The following is a 16,915-nucleotide window of genomic DNA, read 5'->3' on the forward strand; positions in this document are numbered from 1 at the left end:
ACCAAATTTTAAAACCTTATATTTTGCAACATTGAACTCAACTCCCCAATCACTCAATTTATTCAAGTCTTCTTGCAAGGCTACAACATCTTCACTACTCTTTATGGTTTGTCCCAACTTTGCATCATCTGCAAACAACTGAATATCTCCATCCAAATCGTCGCCAATATCATTAATATACAAATTAAACAGTAATGGTCCTAAAACAAACCTCCGAGGCACTCCACTAGTGACTTTCTTTTCCTGGGTATCGCACTCCCATACTTGTTGATTATAAGGGCGTTTCATGATGAGTGAAATCATGAGGAACTTAAGTGTAGAGGACATAGGAGAGGATGGTTTAATTGTGAGTGAGAAGAAAATATTTGAGGAAATAAATAACCTTGATATCAATATGGTGATAGGATTTGATGCCATATGACCATGTGTCTTAAGGGAATGTTCCAGAGAATTAGCAGCAGCATTGGCATGTGCCTGTTTAATAAGAGTCTTACAACAGCACAGGTTCCAAGGGAGTGGAAGGAGGGTAAAATTGTTCCATTGCATATAGGTGGTGGTAAGGTTGTAGCTTCAAATTATAGGCCAATCTGTATATCTGGAGTTGTGATGAAGGTACTGGAAAGATTAGTGAGAAGTAGGATACAGAAATGGGTTGATAACAGCAGTATTCTCTGTAGTTATCAGCATGGGTTTGTCAAAGGGAGAACATGTTTTACTAACTTACTTATGTACTATAACAAGGTGACAAATGTCTTAGACAAGGGAGATACATATATAGAGGTATACTTAGATTTTGCAAAAGCTTTTGATAGACTGCCACATGACAAGCTGTTAAATAAATTGAAACCAATGGGATTGGATAACAGACTTCTGAATTGGATCAGTGACTGGCAGTCAGATAGGTATAAGGAGGTTGTATATGGGGGTGCAATATCTTGAAAGAGGAGTGTCACTAATGGTGTGCTGCAAGAGTCAGTTTTGGAACCATCGTTGTTCAATTTGTATATTAATGATATTGAGATGGGTTTAACTAGTGATATATAGTTGTTTGCAGATGATGCAAAATTGGGGAGAGCGATGCAGAGTGAAGCAGATGTTATGGCTTTACAGGAGGACTTGAATAGATTGCATGTATGTAAATGGAACTGTCAGTTCAATGTTGAATAGTGTAAAGTTTTGAAATTTGATAAGCAATGATGAGATCCAAAGTATACACTTGGTGGGGAAACTTGAAAAGAGGTAGAGGAGATGAGAGATCTGGGAGTGGTGGTGGACAAGGACCTCAAATTCATGGGCCACATTGCATAAGTTGTGAAGACATCAACATCAGATAATAGCAATGATGCAGATATAAAGTTGTTATGATGCCACTGTATAAGGCCTTGATCAGGCCTCATATGAGTTATTGTGCAGAGATTTAGTCACTAGGTTTTCACGATGAGGATATATTAGAAAAGGTCCAAATATTATTATTCACAGAGGTAGTTAGGGGTCTTTGGAATGTGGAGTATGAGGAGATAGATTGTGAGAATGTAAATTGCAAAGCCTCATGAATAGGAGGAGTTTATGATTGAGACATAAACTAGTCAGATATTATTAGGTTGACATGGAAGAGATTTTTCATAGAATGGAATAGGAGGGTAGAATAAGAGGCCATTGCTGGAAACTGTATAAGGAGGACGAGTGAATCAGTTAAAGCACTGTTGGATGAGCTTTGTGTGTGATAGTATGTACCTCCCATGATGAGGCTGACTCCATGGAGGTTAGATGTTAATAATAATAATTATTATAGATTTAGCACAGGCTTGCCAATGCAAATTTACATTAAGGCAAATAAAAGTTTGGATAAGGTTAGATGATTGTGTTGAGGACTGACTATCTGACAGATATAAAATGTCTCTCTGAGAAGAAAGGTGACAAGTTTTTGTTCAACTTGTCTATCAATGTTACTGAAACTGAAGCCTCAAGGTTTTCTGACTTCTGGTATCCTATTCAAAAATGTCCCGATCAGTGATATCATTGTTCTCCATATAACAGATTCCATTTGATATTTTAGCTGTAAAACTTTCATTATTTAATTGGAATACTTAGTTTGCCAGATCTTTCTATCTGCAAGAAAGTTGGATGTAATGATTGTTTTTTCCCTCCCATTCATAGTGGATTTTCATATAGGATCTTTTGAGCAAACAATTTTTCTTTAAAACTTAGGTCATTGCTCAGATACATCAGTGACACTTTCTCTTTTTTTTTTTTTTTATTTGAGCACAATTTACCCCTCTCTTTCTCTCTCTCTCAATCTTTTCTTCCTTCCTCAACCAACTGAACAAGTGGCATAAATGTATCCAGTTTGCTATTGCACTAAAGAAAGATAAAATGATTTTCATTCTTAGATACACTAAAAAAAGATCCATGACAAGTGTATCTTTCATAATTTATTGCAATGGAATTAGAAACCACCAACCAACAGATTTATAGGTAACAGAGCAAACAAACAAACAAACAAACAAAAAAAAAACCATTAGTAAAGATATTAAACAATAGTAGGTTTGATTGTGCAGATGGTATCTCAGAGAAAACTAGTAGTCTTTCAAAAATATGAAATCAAAAGCACTGTAATTAAACATTTTCAACTAATTTAGATATACTGAAGTATGCTGCGATGGAGAAACAGGCATTCTTTTCTAATAAAAAAAAACAGGAACAACAATAGCATATTACGTTCTTACACCATTGCAAGTTTGGCTTTCAGAATTAAACAGAAAGTAGCAAACTATCATTATACAAGAGTAAGTTATGAAAGGATGCTTAAGGAAGTGTGCCAGCTTAATTTACTAACATAACCAGAAATGACATGAATTCCCAAAGATTTGGGCTGTTGTTCACTTAATCCCTCATTCTCATGGTTCCCCTATATTTTACCTCTGATGCTATCCAATTTCTCCAAGAATTCACACACACCAGCTAACAATTTCTCCAACCAACAGCCAACAATAAACTTGTTTTGTTTAGGACTGTACAGATAGCATGACTAAGCCTAAATATCCATACTTTGAAATACTTCTTATATATTTGGTGGATATATACTTCCTATATAATTATTGGAGATTCATGGTCTCTAAAGAAATTTCTAGATTAAACCTTGAGCCCACCTACCATATTAATGTGCTATAGGTTTATAATCTTTTTCTGTGAGTCCATCAAAAAAACTGAACAGGAAGTGGTAGAGAGGATTCAGAAGCAAATGACCTACATTACAACGTGTCTGTGGAACTTTTCCAATCCCTCTCATCTGTCCTAGGATGGGTTGAGTCCCCTCCTAATGAGGGGTTACTGGCGTATTAATGCAGCTGGTTTGCCACTCCTATTCTGCATCCCCTAAGGGCAATATTCATGACTGTAATCCGTGTGTGTGTGTTCATGGAGCTGGTTAGCCTGCTTGCAGGATGAAAAACTCCAGATAAACTGGGGAGAAAAACCCTGCTGTCCACGCCCAAGACCGGCTAACTTGGCTATGGCTGAGGAAGATCCTTGAGCTCCTCATGTCGATGGGAACTGAACCTAGGAGACTCCTTTCCCAGGCATATGGTTGCGAAGCGCATCACCACTAGGCTAACCGCATGGATGTGGAACACTTACTCAGAGAATATTATGCATGCTAGATAAAATTATCAAAAGCCTGAAAAGTAGAGAGGCAACTGAGTAGATAATATTATTATACAGGCAATACAGACAGGTCCACCACAACACCCAGATCCCTCATCTCCTCTACCTCTTTTCAAGTTTTCCCATGAAGTGTATACTTTGAATCTCATCATTGCTTACCAAATTTCAAAACCTTACACTTGATAGTTCCATTTACATACATGCAATCTATTCAAGTCCTCCTGTAAAGCCATAACATCTGCTTCACTCTGCATTGCTCTCCCTAATTTTGCATCATCTGCAAACAGCTATATATCACTAGTTGTCCATGGAGTCCAGACTCATTGCAGGAGACTCAAACTACTTACATAATCTATCATACCTCTCCTTGAACCCATTAACAGATAAAACACTCACAACTGACTGGCAACAAATTCCACTCATTCACAACTCTCCAAACAAAAAATCTAGTCCTACTAATCACACTTCTATTTATCTTCCAGGGATGACTTCTTGTTCTGGCCCCCTCTAGCCAAGTGCTGAAACATTTCCCCTGCATCAATCCTATAAAACTCTTTATGTAACATAAATGCTTCTATCATATCCTATCTTTTTCTCCTATCAACCAATTTCTGCAGGTCACACACCTTCAGTCTATCCTCATAGGGAACATTCCACAGACCACTCATCATCTTAGTCGCACACCTCTGAATCTTCTCCACCACTTCCTCATCACCAAAAAACCTAGGAGACCAGACCTGAGCACAGTAATCCAGATGTGCATGTATCGAGGCCCTTATAAAGTGGAATAACAACTTTCTTATCTCTCCTTGTTAGTGAGTTCTTAAATAACCAAGTAATCTTATGAGCCCTAAATTTAAACTCTGTCTACCACCACCCCTAAATGTCTAGTTTAATCTATTTCCTGGAGTACAGTTCCATCAATGTGGCACACAGCTTGTAAGCTATTTATCCCAAAATGCATACTTGACATTTCTCCACATTAAACTGACACCCACTATCTTTTGCACTGACAGCCTAAATCATCCAAGCCTTGATTAACTATTACTCTGCCTAATTTTGTAACATCAGCAAACAACTGAATATTTCTTTTCAGGTTATTTCCTACATTATTTATATTAAACAGTAGTGGTCTTAGCACTGAACCTGTCACCTGTTTTTGCTTTGATTATCCCCCCCCCCCCACATACCATTTTTTGATATTTGTCTAGCAGCCGTCTTGTTATCCACATAATCCATCCACATTTGTGTTATGATTTGCATAATGAGTTCCATGTGGTATTCTGTCAAATGTCTTTGCAAAATCCAGCAGAATCACTGTGTAGCTATTTCCTTTATTCAACTCAACTGTTGCTCTATTATAAAAAGTTAGTAAATTACTAAGGCATGACAAACCCTTCACAAAATCATGATGCCCCTCATACAGTATCATATTCTTATCCACCCATTATTGAATGCTCTTTTTGAAGAACTTTTCCAGTATGTTTACCACCATACTTGAGATACTGATTGGTTTGTAATTTGCTACTGCAATCTTAGAACCTCCCTTTTGCAAGGGAATTATTTTATCCTCTTTCCATTACCTTGAAGCTCTACCAGAGCTGACCAGCAAACTCATGAGACTTAAAGTGTCTAGTAAGATGTATCAGTTCTCTTGCACATTCCTGCAGAACATGAACTCATATCCTATTTAATTGTGCAGCTGTATGTTACATTGAGATTCTGCAATATTTCAAGAACCTTCAATTCATCCACCTCTGTTCCCACATAAGTCTCTGTCACATATGTTACAGCAGTAACCTCATTTGGATGATATACCCTGGTCACTCAGAGTGGGCACTTTATTTGCTTCTGTCACCTCGCTGTCGGCATTTATTAAGTTTGATCTTCCATAGTCATTCTTCCTCTTACCACATAATGAAAGAACTTTTGGTATTTCATTTGGCTTGATTATTTTCATAATCTGAGTTTGCCTCCCTTACCATGTTGGTCATCTTTCTTGCTTGAGCCTTGCACTGTTCATGATTATGCTGGTGACTTTTCTCCTTATATACCCTCCAGATAATTTTCTTCTGCTGCTCATGCTGAATGATATTACTCATCGATCAACTCCTACCTGATTAATATGAATGGTATTAATCAGGTAGGCAAGGCAGGTGATTATGACAAACTTAAGAGGAATCTGTGCCATGGCATAAAATCCTGCAAGGGAAGGATGTTAGTAGTGCATGGAAGATAGTTAAGAGGCATCTAGAGGAAGCAATATTAAATTGTGTGCTCTAGATGCTTCTTAGCTATATCCCATGGACAACTAACATCCATCCCTTGCAAGGTTTTATGCCATTGCAGAGATTCAAACTTCCTCTTAAGTTTGTCATAATCACCTGCCTTGTAGTTCCACATATACTCCTCCTTGACAGAATATTCCTCATGTTTTATAAACTTCCCAGTCAAGATCGCATAGTCACTTTCACCAATTAGAAGCAATGTTGCCACCTTGGTCATGAATAGCTCTCCTGATCCTATAATCAGGTCCAATACTCTCATATCCTTAGTCTCCTCTGTCACATGCTGCTTTAAGTAATTACCTCCTAGTAGGTGTATAAATTCCATTTTCTTCCTGCCATGTGATCTTTCTTCCTTCCAGTTTATATCTCCATGGTTGAAGTCCCCCATAATAATCACTTGATCTGCACTCATTGTACTAATTTGCTGATGCATGCTTTTCAGATGATCTGCGGCTTATAGCAACAAATCAACTAACAAGTCCATTAGTATTATACAAATCCTTCTTTTGGTCAAACACAGACCATAAATCCACACATCCTACATCATTCTTCTACACAACCAATGTATTGATTCATTTGTTACCAATGCCCTCCTCCTCAGTTTGCCTCCATCACAGTGTGGCAGAAGACTTACAATCTTCACCTTCTAACTCTTCAGTTTTGCTCTGTCTAACAACTCCTTTACCTCATTCATAGAATACTTATTGTCTCTCAGATCATTTGTGCCAACCAAGACAATTCTTTCACCTTACCTTTTTTCATCTGGTTGCCTGACTAATATCATGAATTTTGCACTGGGAGAAACAGATTTTGTTACTTTCATTAAGTGTACTCCCCTGATCATCAAGTCTCCATACATAATTTTCTCCTTAACTTGTTTTTCTTATTTGTTCTCTCAGTCTGATTACTTTGGACCACCTACTTCTTTCTCTTCTTAGCCTTGTTAATCTCTTGCTGCTTATGCCAGAAATATTCTACCAGAAATGTTCAGACATGAAGGCATAATGTTTTACAGGTGGCTGCACTGTATAATCCAGAAGGCCTGATCAGAAGATCTAATTCCAGGTGATTGGAGTAGAATTCTCATGATTTGCATGTATAAAAAAGGGGAATAAAAGCTAAAAGTGAGAATTACAGAGGAATTTATCTATTAAGCATTCCACTTAAAATTTACACAAGTATACTTGGAAAAGGCTAAGAAAATTGTGGAAGAGAAATTTGATCAAGCTGAATTCAGGCCAAAGAGGTTGTCAAAATCAGATTTTCGCTATTCAACAAACAGTTGAGAAATTGTGGGAATATTACAAGGATCAGTATTCAAGTTTTGTAGATCTGGAAAAAACAATGTGCCAAGTATATGACAAAGGTTATTCAGCACACTTTAGATATATGAGGTAAATTGAACATGATACATAGTAATACACAGTGCAAATTTAAGCTCTAAGTCAGCAGTTAGAATTGAAGGAGGTGCAAGAAGATGGTTTGATGTAAAATCAGGTGTGAGACAAAGATGCATGCACTTGCACCATCTCCACTCTTATTGATCATTTATATGGATCACATATGAAAAAGTGGCATTAAACCTGATATTAGAATTGGGAGATATCAAACTTAGCTCTTTGCATTATACAGATGTCCTAAACAAATCCAGGTGCAATCTCCAGGATTGGACTTGCACTTGGATTGATTAACTAAACTGAATGGCAGCTGTAAGAAATTTGACATGAAAATTAATAGTACACAGGCCAAAACAATGAAAGCAGGCAAGAACATGGAAAATTTCAACTGCATTTTTAATGGTAAACCTATAGAACTAGTACAATTATTTAAGCTGTTTAGGCACAGTTTTAGAGAAGATGGCAAATTACAAAAAGAAAATGGACAATTGAATAAGCAAAGCTATGGTGGAGAGTCAGCTGAATAAATTTGTATGGAATAACAAAGAGAGAGAGAGAGAGAGAGAGAGGGAGAGATTATCCAAACGGCAAACTAGCAGTATACAAAGCAGTGTCCAAATCAGTTTTAACTTGTGGATCTGGGAGTTGGATTTTAAAAATAAAGCAGTTGATCAAAGACTAGAGATCACATGAGTTCTGAGAAAATTTAACTGAGTGAACAGTGGTATCAATGACAGTATTGTATTAAAAATGAAGATATTAGGAAGGAACTTCACATTGTTAGCACTGAATCCAATTTAAGGCTGTCTGGTCATTTAATTAGAATGGGAAAAAGAACGGTTAGCAAAGCAGATGTTTGATGCCAAAATGGCAGGAAAAACAACCCAGTGTAAATAAAGAGTTAGGTGGATTAATGCAGTCATAAGTACCCTAGAAGGCAGAAATATAAGATCAGAACAATATTGGAGTGCTGACTAGTGACTGGATAATTTGGAGAAGATTTGCTGACATGACATTAGTAATAATTGTGTGTCAGGTGTTGTGGTTAAGTTGTTGGAGAAGCTTGTGAGAACTAGGATCCAGAGTTGGGTTGACAACAATGGTATAATCTTTGATGGACAGCATGGATTTGCTAAAGGGAGGTCGTGTTTTAGTAATCTACTTACTTATTACAATAAAGTGACTGCTTCCTTGGACAGAGGAGAAGGATACACAGTAATATATTTGGATTTTGCAAAAGCTTTTGATAGAATACCTCATGATAAGTTGACAGGCAAACTAGAGCAGATGGGGTTGGATATTAGATTAGTGCATTGGATTGGAGACTGGCTATCTGATAGGTATCAACAAGTTGTGTATGGGGGTGCAATATCCAGGAAAAGGAAAGTCACTAGTGGAGTGCCTCAGGGATCTGTTTTAGGGCCATTACTATTTAACTTGTATATTAATGATATTGGCAAAGATTTGGATGGAGATATTCAGTTGTTTGCAGATGATGCAAAGTTGGGACGAACCATAAAGAGTAGTGAAGATGTTGTGGCCTTGCAAGAAGACTTGAATAAATTGAGTGATTGGGCAAGCAAATGGGGATGTGAGTTCAATGTTGCAAAATGTAAGGTTTTAAAATTTGGAAAACAAAGATGGGATGCAGAATTTATGCTTGGTGAGAATATATTGTTGGAAGTAGAGGAAATAAGAGATCTGGGAGTGATAGTGGATAAGGATCTAAAATTTAGGGGACACATCGCCAAAATTGTGAAGACAACACAAAGACTTCTGGGAATGATGAGGAGGACACTGACGTGTAGAAGTAGGGAGATTCTTGTTCCATTGTATAAGGCTTTGATTAGGCCACACATGGACTATTGTGCCCAGATTTGGTCACCTGGTTTTCAGAAGGATGAAGAGATGTTGGAAAGGGTCCAAAGGCGACTGACTAAGGTAGTTTCTGACCTCTGGAATGTCGAGTATGAGGAAAGATTGAAAAGATGTAATTTGCAGAGTCTAGTGGAGAGAAGGAAGAGGGGAGATATGATAGAGACCTACAAGTTGGTAAGGGGTTGTTATAGGATCAATGGTGGAGAAGTTCTACAGAGAATAGTGGGAGATCAGGGGAGAACCAGAGGTCATCCCTGGAAACTGTATAAAGACGGTGTGAGTAGGGGAGTGAGAGGCAGGTTTTTTTCATGCAGAGTTGTGAATGATTGGAATGCCTTGCCTGAGAGTGTGGTGTCTGCAAGGAGTTTGAATGTGTTTAAGACCCGGTATGATGAGATGTGTGTGAGATAAAAGGACCTCCTAGATGAGTCTTTGACTCCATGAGGTCTTGTTTAATAATAATAATAATAATAATAATAACATGAACTTAATTGTGTAGTACTGAGGGAATGTATAAGATAATGATGAATATTCAGATTAAGGTTTGTGGGATGCAAAAGTTGGTTGACAGGTAGAAAAGAAGATATAAGGAGTGGGTTGCCAGAGAGAATCAAGTGGAATAATGGGAACTACATGCAGATGCCTGGATAATTGGTTATGCAATCTTTAATAAAAAAAATTAAAGTAATAATAATGATATTCAGAATAACAGAATTTGAGGTAATGGCACATATACTTGTGATTACATTATTAACATCTGACATCTATGGAGTCAGAGACTCATCATGGGAGGTACACACTATCACACACAATGCTCATCCAACTGTGCCTTAAACTGATTCAATGTATCTACATTTACAACACACTTGTGATTACATATCATGATGATATAAACAAATAGAATTTAGATCAACTAGGAATTGTTAATTCTTGACCACAAAGATTAATGAAAATTAACTATTATTTAGATATTGGTCAAGTGTAGGTGAATAACTAATTTAATTACCAACTAGTTAAGCACAAGTTAAGGCAGCATAAGCCGGCGAAACTAGTTGGTAATTAAATTATTTATTCACCTACACTTGACCAATATCTAAATAATAGTTGCTTTTCATTAGATCAACTAGTTTTATACCTACTGTATATGTAAAATAGGTTTATATCTGAGTGTACTCATATATAATAGCCCCATTAAATGACTCACTTTTGCTCAACTAAAATGAAAACTTGATATGTTTATAAAAGTTAAGGCAACTTTTGCATTCATTTTTATGAACAAGATAGTTGTTTTGTTCATAAAATGGTATCATCATTAACAGCTTTCTTCAGTATAATACTGGAAGAATGCCTCTCCATGAATTTTTTCCATTTTTGGCTGATCTTGTGCATGATCATGTTTTATGGCTGATCTCCCATAAAATCTCATTACTCTGTCTTACTGCTGGTCTACCTGGTTTCTGATACCCTGTTCTTCAGGTCTATCTGTTGCTCTTTGTCCATCTGTTGTCAGAAATTCTCATTAGGTGTCCTGCCTAGCACTATTTGTATTCTTATTACTAATGCAATGTCCATTACTTTTTTTTTTTTTTTTTTTTATCCAAGTATTATTCTCAAAATGGCTCTTTTCATGTTTCACTGTGTTCTTTTCAGTTTCTCTAGGTGTTTTTCAGTCAGGCTCCAGGTTTCACTACCATAGGTCATTGTTGGAAGTATATACCAATTGTAGAGCTTTCTTTTTAGACAGTTTGGTAAATTTCGTTTAAATATATCTCTATAATGATTAAAAACTTCCCATCCTGCTGTTATTCTATCTGAAATTTCATTGTCAAGTTTATGGCTGTTTGTAATGATTTGTCCTAGATAATTGTTGATAATGATTTGTCCTAGATAATTGTTGATAATGATTTGTCCTAGATAATCATTGAAATATTTCATCATTGATAGTACAACACTATATTCAGTCCTGAAGATATTTTCAGGTGCAAACTTTGTTTGCTCTCACTGGGAGCAAGGATTAAACTAAATTTATTATAGTACAAAATCATTGTTTCGGTCTTTGATTTATTTTGATTGTTTCTGTTCTGGAGTATTTTCACTGTACATTATTTTTGATTTATCCATATTTATAGTTCACCCCCCCCCATCTCCAAACTTACTTAAATTAATTTAATAATTGTGTTCTAGTTCTTTTGGTGATGTGTTGCTATTAGTATGATATCATCAGTGAACTGTAGATTACTTAAGTATTCTCCAGTATACTCTCTTCTCCCAGTTCAGTTTTCTCATATATTATTCAAGGATTGTAGTAAATAATTTTGGTGAGATAGTCTCCCTGTCTGACTCTACTTTTAATTTCTATTTTTGTTTCTTTTCATTTAAATTTGTTACTACCGAATCTCTCTCATATATGAGTTAGCTTGTTAATATATGTTAATACAAATAAAATAAAAATATATAAAATGGTATATTGTTTCACTAACACTTCAAACATACACATACTATAATTTCATTACCTTTGGTTGTTGGCTATGAGCAAGACATTTTATAATATCATTTGCAAGTCCTTCTCCTCCATGAACCCCGAGAGTTTGTACAACATCATCACCATAAACCACAGTTAAAATAAACTGTTCTGAATATTTTAGGGCACTTTCAGTTATCACTGCAGGTGGTGCAAATGCATAGCACCGTAAAGTGGGATATATTGGCCTCAACAGAAAACCAAGAATACAAGCAACAGCAGCTCCTAAACTGTGACCAGTTAAAACAAGGGTATAATCAGGACACTGATTAAAAGCAGTCTGTAAAATACCATCATCTACAAGTTTTGATTTTAAATATAATGCTGTTTGAAGCATGCCATGATGACATAAGGTGTTTTGAGGACATCCATCAACAGTCAGTAGATCAAACCCTCCTGCTAAATCGGTCATGCAGTCTGGAACTGACATTGATCCACGAAAAACTACAATAACTGATGAAGTTTGGTGGTCCAGGGCAACACAGAATGGTATTTGGTATATATAATTATAAAATGAAACATAAATTAATTCATCCTGCTTTATTCCTGTAAGGTGCATTAGGGCTGCTGTATTGCAACGACAGCTGTTATCATCTATGATGTTTGGAGGTTTTCTTACACAAAAGCAGCACCTTAAAAAGAAAAGAAAATGAAAATATTAGTTTTCTAGACATATATAAAGAACAATGCAAAAGCACAAATATAAATTCAGAAGCTTAAAACTTATGAAAACATATCAGAAAACCAAATATTATCTAGATGGATGGATATGGATGCTAAAAGTTTTTTTTCACTTGATTAAACTATAAATTAAGTATGCCAAGAAATTATATTCTTGGTTTCATCCTTTATCCAAGTGTAAGCAAACAAAGTTTGCACGTGAAGTAACTTCACGATTGGGTTACTTGTATATAGAGGCTAATGACTTCACACCAATTGCCTTAGTATTCCATAATGCAATGCACATATCCTTACTATGCATTATGGGAAGGGCCACTACCCAGACCAGTTTCTACCTTTATTGAGGTCTCATCAGTGGGAGCCAGACCCAGAAGTGATACCAAGGTTGAAACCTCAATAAAGGTTTAAACTGGTCTGGGTAGTGGCATATAGGTACTAAAATACTGAGATACATTATGAGATACTAAGGCAATTGATGTGAAGTCATTAGCCTCTCTCTCTCTCAATATATATATATATATATATATATATATATATATATATATATATATATATATATATATATATATATATAGAGAGAGAGAGAGAGAGAGAGAGAGAGAGAGAGAGAGAGAGAGAGAGAGAGAGGCTAATGACTTCACATCAATTGCCTTAGTAATATATATATATATATATACACATACATATACATATAGAGAGAGAGGCTAATGACTTCACATCAATTGCCTTATATATATATATATATATATATATTAGTAGCCCAGTCATGAAGTTATTTCATGCACAAACTTTGTTTGCTTGCACTTGTATAAGGATGAAACCAAGAATATAATTTCTTGGCATCTTTAATTTATAGATAATATGTTAGATGGAGCAGATTAGCTGTCTGGAAGTTAACAAGCAAATTTTATATGGAGGTAGTAACATCCCTGAAATCAATGGCATTTTTTGTTCTTGGGCCACTCCCATTAAACTTATTGATAATGTTAATGCCATTTCATGTGGGTTGAAAAATGGATATTCAGTTGTTTGTTGCTGATGTAAAATCAGGGAGAGAGATATAAGGAATGATGCTGATCAAGTGCCTTCAGAAAGATTTAAACTAGAATTTTAGCTTGGGCAGATTATGTGGTATTACTTTTTAACGTTACGAAGTGCAAGGTATTGATTGCCTTGATGTACAGAAGTATAGGACTGTATATAGTTTGGCAGAACTGCACTTTGGAAAGATGAGATTCAGGGTCTGGGGATGATGGAAACCTGATGCTCAAAGGACACAATACAAGAACTACAAAGACTATGCAGAACACCATTTCTATTTCAAAATAAACAAAAAGTAATAAGAATAAAACTAACAAGTTTCACTATCCAAACACTGGTAGTCATCAGGTTTACATGGAAACACACAAAAAATTAACACAAAATGCCACAAAGATTGATATATAATGAAATATATTAAGAGTTTACAACATAAACAAGAGTAACAAGTGGTTACCATACAGTTCTGTTGTTGCTTGGGCCACAGTTATTGAACTTGTGTATTTCAAGAGTTTGATGCAAACATAGCAATGGGGTTTATCAGCATTCTTGATGAAATCTCATCTATGAGCATTATCCTAACCTTGATTGTTTGAGTGGCAACATTGGCATGATTCCTAATGAGTAGAAAGAGGACAAGATAATTACACTATAAAAGGTGAAGCTAGGACCGATACAGACAATCAGATCAAATCGGTATCTCTAGAATGTGATTAGATATTGGATATGCCAGTTAGGACCAGCCAGAGGTGGATAGATGGAACTTTGATCCTCTATAGAGGGAAACATTTTGTTAAAAGGCAGGTCTTGTTTTAGCAATCTTTCATGTTTTACAATAAAGTGGGAGCAGAGTTGAATAAGGATAGAAGATATACCATGATACTATTGGACTTTGCCAAGGCATTTGACAGAATTGCACACTGAAGACTTATTGAAACTCAAAGAAAGGAATAATAAATAAAATAAGTTTGTAACATGGATGGGACCGAGTCTAAAAGGAGGAGGACAATCAGTGATGAATGGGGTTGATTTGAATATTAATGATATTAGTGAGGTTTTGAAGGATAATATCCAATTATTTGCTGATAATGCAGAGTTACCACAGTCTGATTTGAACAGACTGGTCTATGGGCAAATGAGAATGAGTATCAATTCAGCATGGCTAAGGATGTGGTTGCTAAGCACAAGCTGGGTAACATCAAATTTCTGATGTATACCCTCGGGGGGGGGATACAGGATATTATGATAATACTACATGTAAAAGTTACATCATTACTAACTTCTTATCAACAGTTTTCCTCCAAATTAATCTGTTATCTGTCAAGACTTGAATGTTACCAGATCTAATATTTCTATCTTCTGAAGAGGTACTTCTAACTGTATCAGTTCATCTAGAGCTTGATCTTCCTCTGGGAAGATCAAACTCTAGATGAATGTTTGCTCTAGAAAATGTTTTGCTAACATTTTCTCTCCCATTCTGTTTAAGTGACCATACCAGCTAAGATCAGCTCTGCTCACACTCATTCATGAATGCTAAAAATATCAAACTCTTTCCTAATATCATTGTTTTTAATATGATGCTATTATTGATGCTATCTGTTCACTCTCCTAATCTTTCTCATGACTCTCATACTATGGTCTCCAATCTGTGCTAAATATCATATATTAATGAAATTTGCAAGTGATAGTGAACCACAAAACCTATTGGTGATACAAGAGTTCAAGTTTATGGTCCACAGTGGTTCAGGTGGTTACCTCATCATACTGGACAACTGCAATATTGAAAAATAACATTAACTTATAGGAAGAAGGAAGTTAATCTCCCACTTTACAGGGTTTTGATATGACCACACTTGGCCTACCATGCCTTGATATGGTTGCTTAGATTCTATGAAGATGGGAAGACATACAATGGGAGGAGGAGATTTTGTGATATGAGTGTGTGTGTGATGTGGGAGGGGGGGGGTCATTTGGGGTCATTCCTGGAAGCTGGGTAATGGTGTGGTTAGGAAATGTGAAATCACTATCAGTTATTTATGGGATTTTCTCATGGCAAGTGAATGAGTGGAATGAGCTACCACTAGAGTTATGAGTGTCTACAGTGAATATGTTCAAGGAATGGTATGACTGATATTTAGATATTGTGTGATTTCAAAGTGTGGATCACCCCATTGAGTCTTTGAAGAGACCATATAATAATAACAATAGCATTAATAATAATAAAGTATAGAATGGAAATCCCACAGGTTCCTTCACATCAAAGCAAGGTACAAATGTATATAGACTTTGCAATCCACAACCTTTTGTGGATTGGATTTATATAAAAAATGCAAGGCTGAAAATTTATTTTTGCTATATATGGTTTTACAATTTGGACTTCAACAATAGAATGCTGTACAATTCATTATTTTCAAATGTATTGCAGGAGGTTGTATGAAAGGAGGAACAATAAGTAGAGTATCTGGGGCTGTGTAGAGGAGAGGAGAGAAAGTACAGAAGAAGAACTGATTATGTTAGTTGGAAGGAATGGTGCAGAAGAGTATGAGAGAGGACAGCTGTGTGTTCAAGTATGATAACAGAGAGCTGAGGAGAAGGGTGATGATTATGAATGTATGATAGCTAGGATGTGTAGGAAGAGAAGTCCAGAGTACATAGGTATATAGGATAAATTTAAAGGTGTGTGTGTGTGAGAGAGAGCCATTTGCAGGAGATATTCTGCATTTGATTGACAGTGGTAGTGTGAAGCTAGGTTGATTGCTGTTGCAAGAAGAGATCTTCTGGTAAGAAACAAGTAGATTGATGGCTGTGAGTGTAGCCAACTAGATACAAGATGAGCAATGCTAGTATGAGAGACAAGGCTTAGGTATGGTCTCACTGGAAGCAGTGAAGTCAAATGTTTTCTGGAATGATAGAATGATGAATTTTTAAAAGAAAAAGAGGGAGAGGGCAAGCTATTGTATGCAAATGCAAGGAATATTAAGAATAAAGGGGTAGAATTTGTGGAATTGATAAAATTAGCTGGCCCACAAATTATTGGTATAATTGAGACTTGTTTATCAGAAAATGATATATTAAGGGGGAATAGAACATGGATTGGTCGATTGGTAGAGCCTCTACTACTAATGGTTCGCAAAAAGTTAAGCAAGTTTGAGCATGGTTAGTAGTCGGAAGGGGACGTTCGATGCTGTGGTACACTCTCCCTTGATGAGTCTTTGGACTCCCTGGAGGTGTCACATAATAATAATAACAAGGAAGACAGAAAGGATATAAAGAGAGGGTGGGAGTATTATTGATAATCTTAAGAGTTGTGTCCCCTCCAGGTGGAACTTTAATGAAGCAATAATAACATCTTTCAGACCCAGACCATTTGGTGTGAGGTTGAGGCGAGCACAAATTTTAGATATTTAGCAGAGTTGTTACAGAGTAGGAAATGTAGAATGATTCTGAAA

The 16,915-nt window shown here is 36.1% G+C and overlaps 1 protein-coding gene across 1 annotated transcript in view; it reads right to left on the reverse strand.

The window, feature by feature from the left end:
* LOC150109053 (diacylglycerol lipase-beta-like) overlaps positions 1-16,915 on the reverse strand; it is a 220,339-nt gene that overhangs the window by 37,857 nt on the left and 165,567 nt on the right. The window contains exon 9 of the mRNA XM_090405133.1: positions 11,740-12,379. Within this exon, the coding sequence (XP_090261259.1) occupies positions 11,740-12,379 (640 nt within the window). The remainder of the gene's footprint in view (positions 1-11,739; positions 12,380-16,915) is intronic.

The sequence above is a fragment of the Typopeltis vanoorti genome, chromosome 2 (assembly GCF_054136105.1).
Source record: "Typopeltis vanoorti isolate ZY-2024b chromosome 2, IOZ_Tvanoo_1.0, whole genome shotgun sequence".
NCBI classification, from domain to species: domain Eukaryota; kingdom Metazoa; phylum Arthropoda; class Arachnida; order Uropygi; family Thelyphonidae; genus Typopeltis; species Typopeltis vanoorti.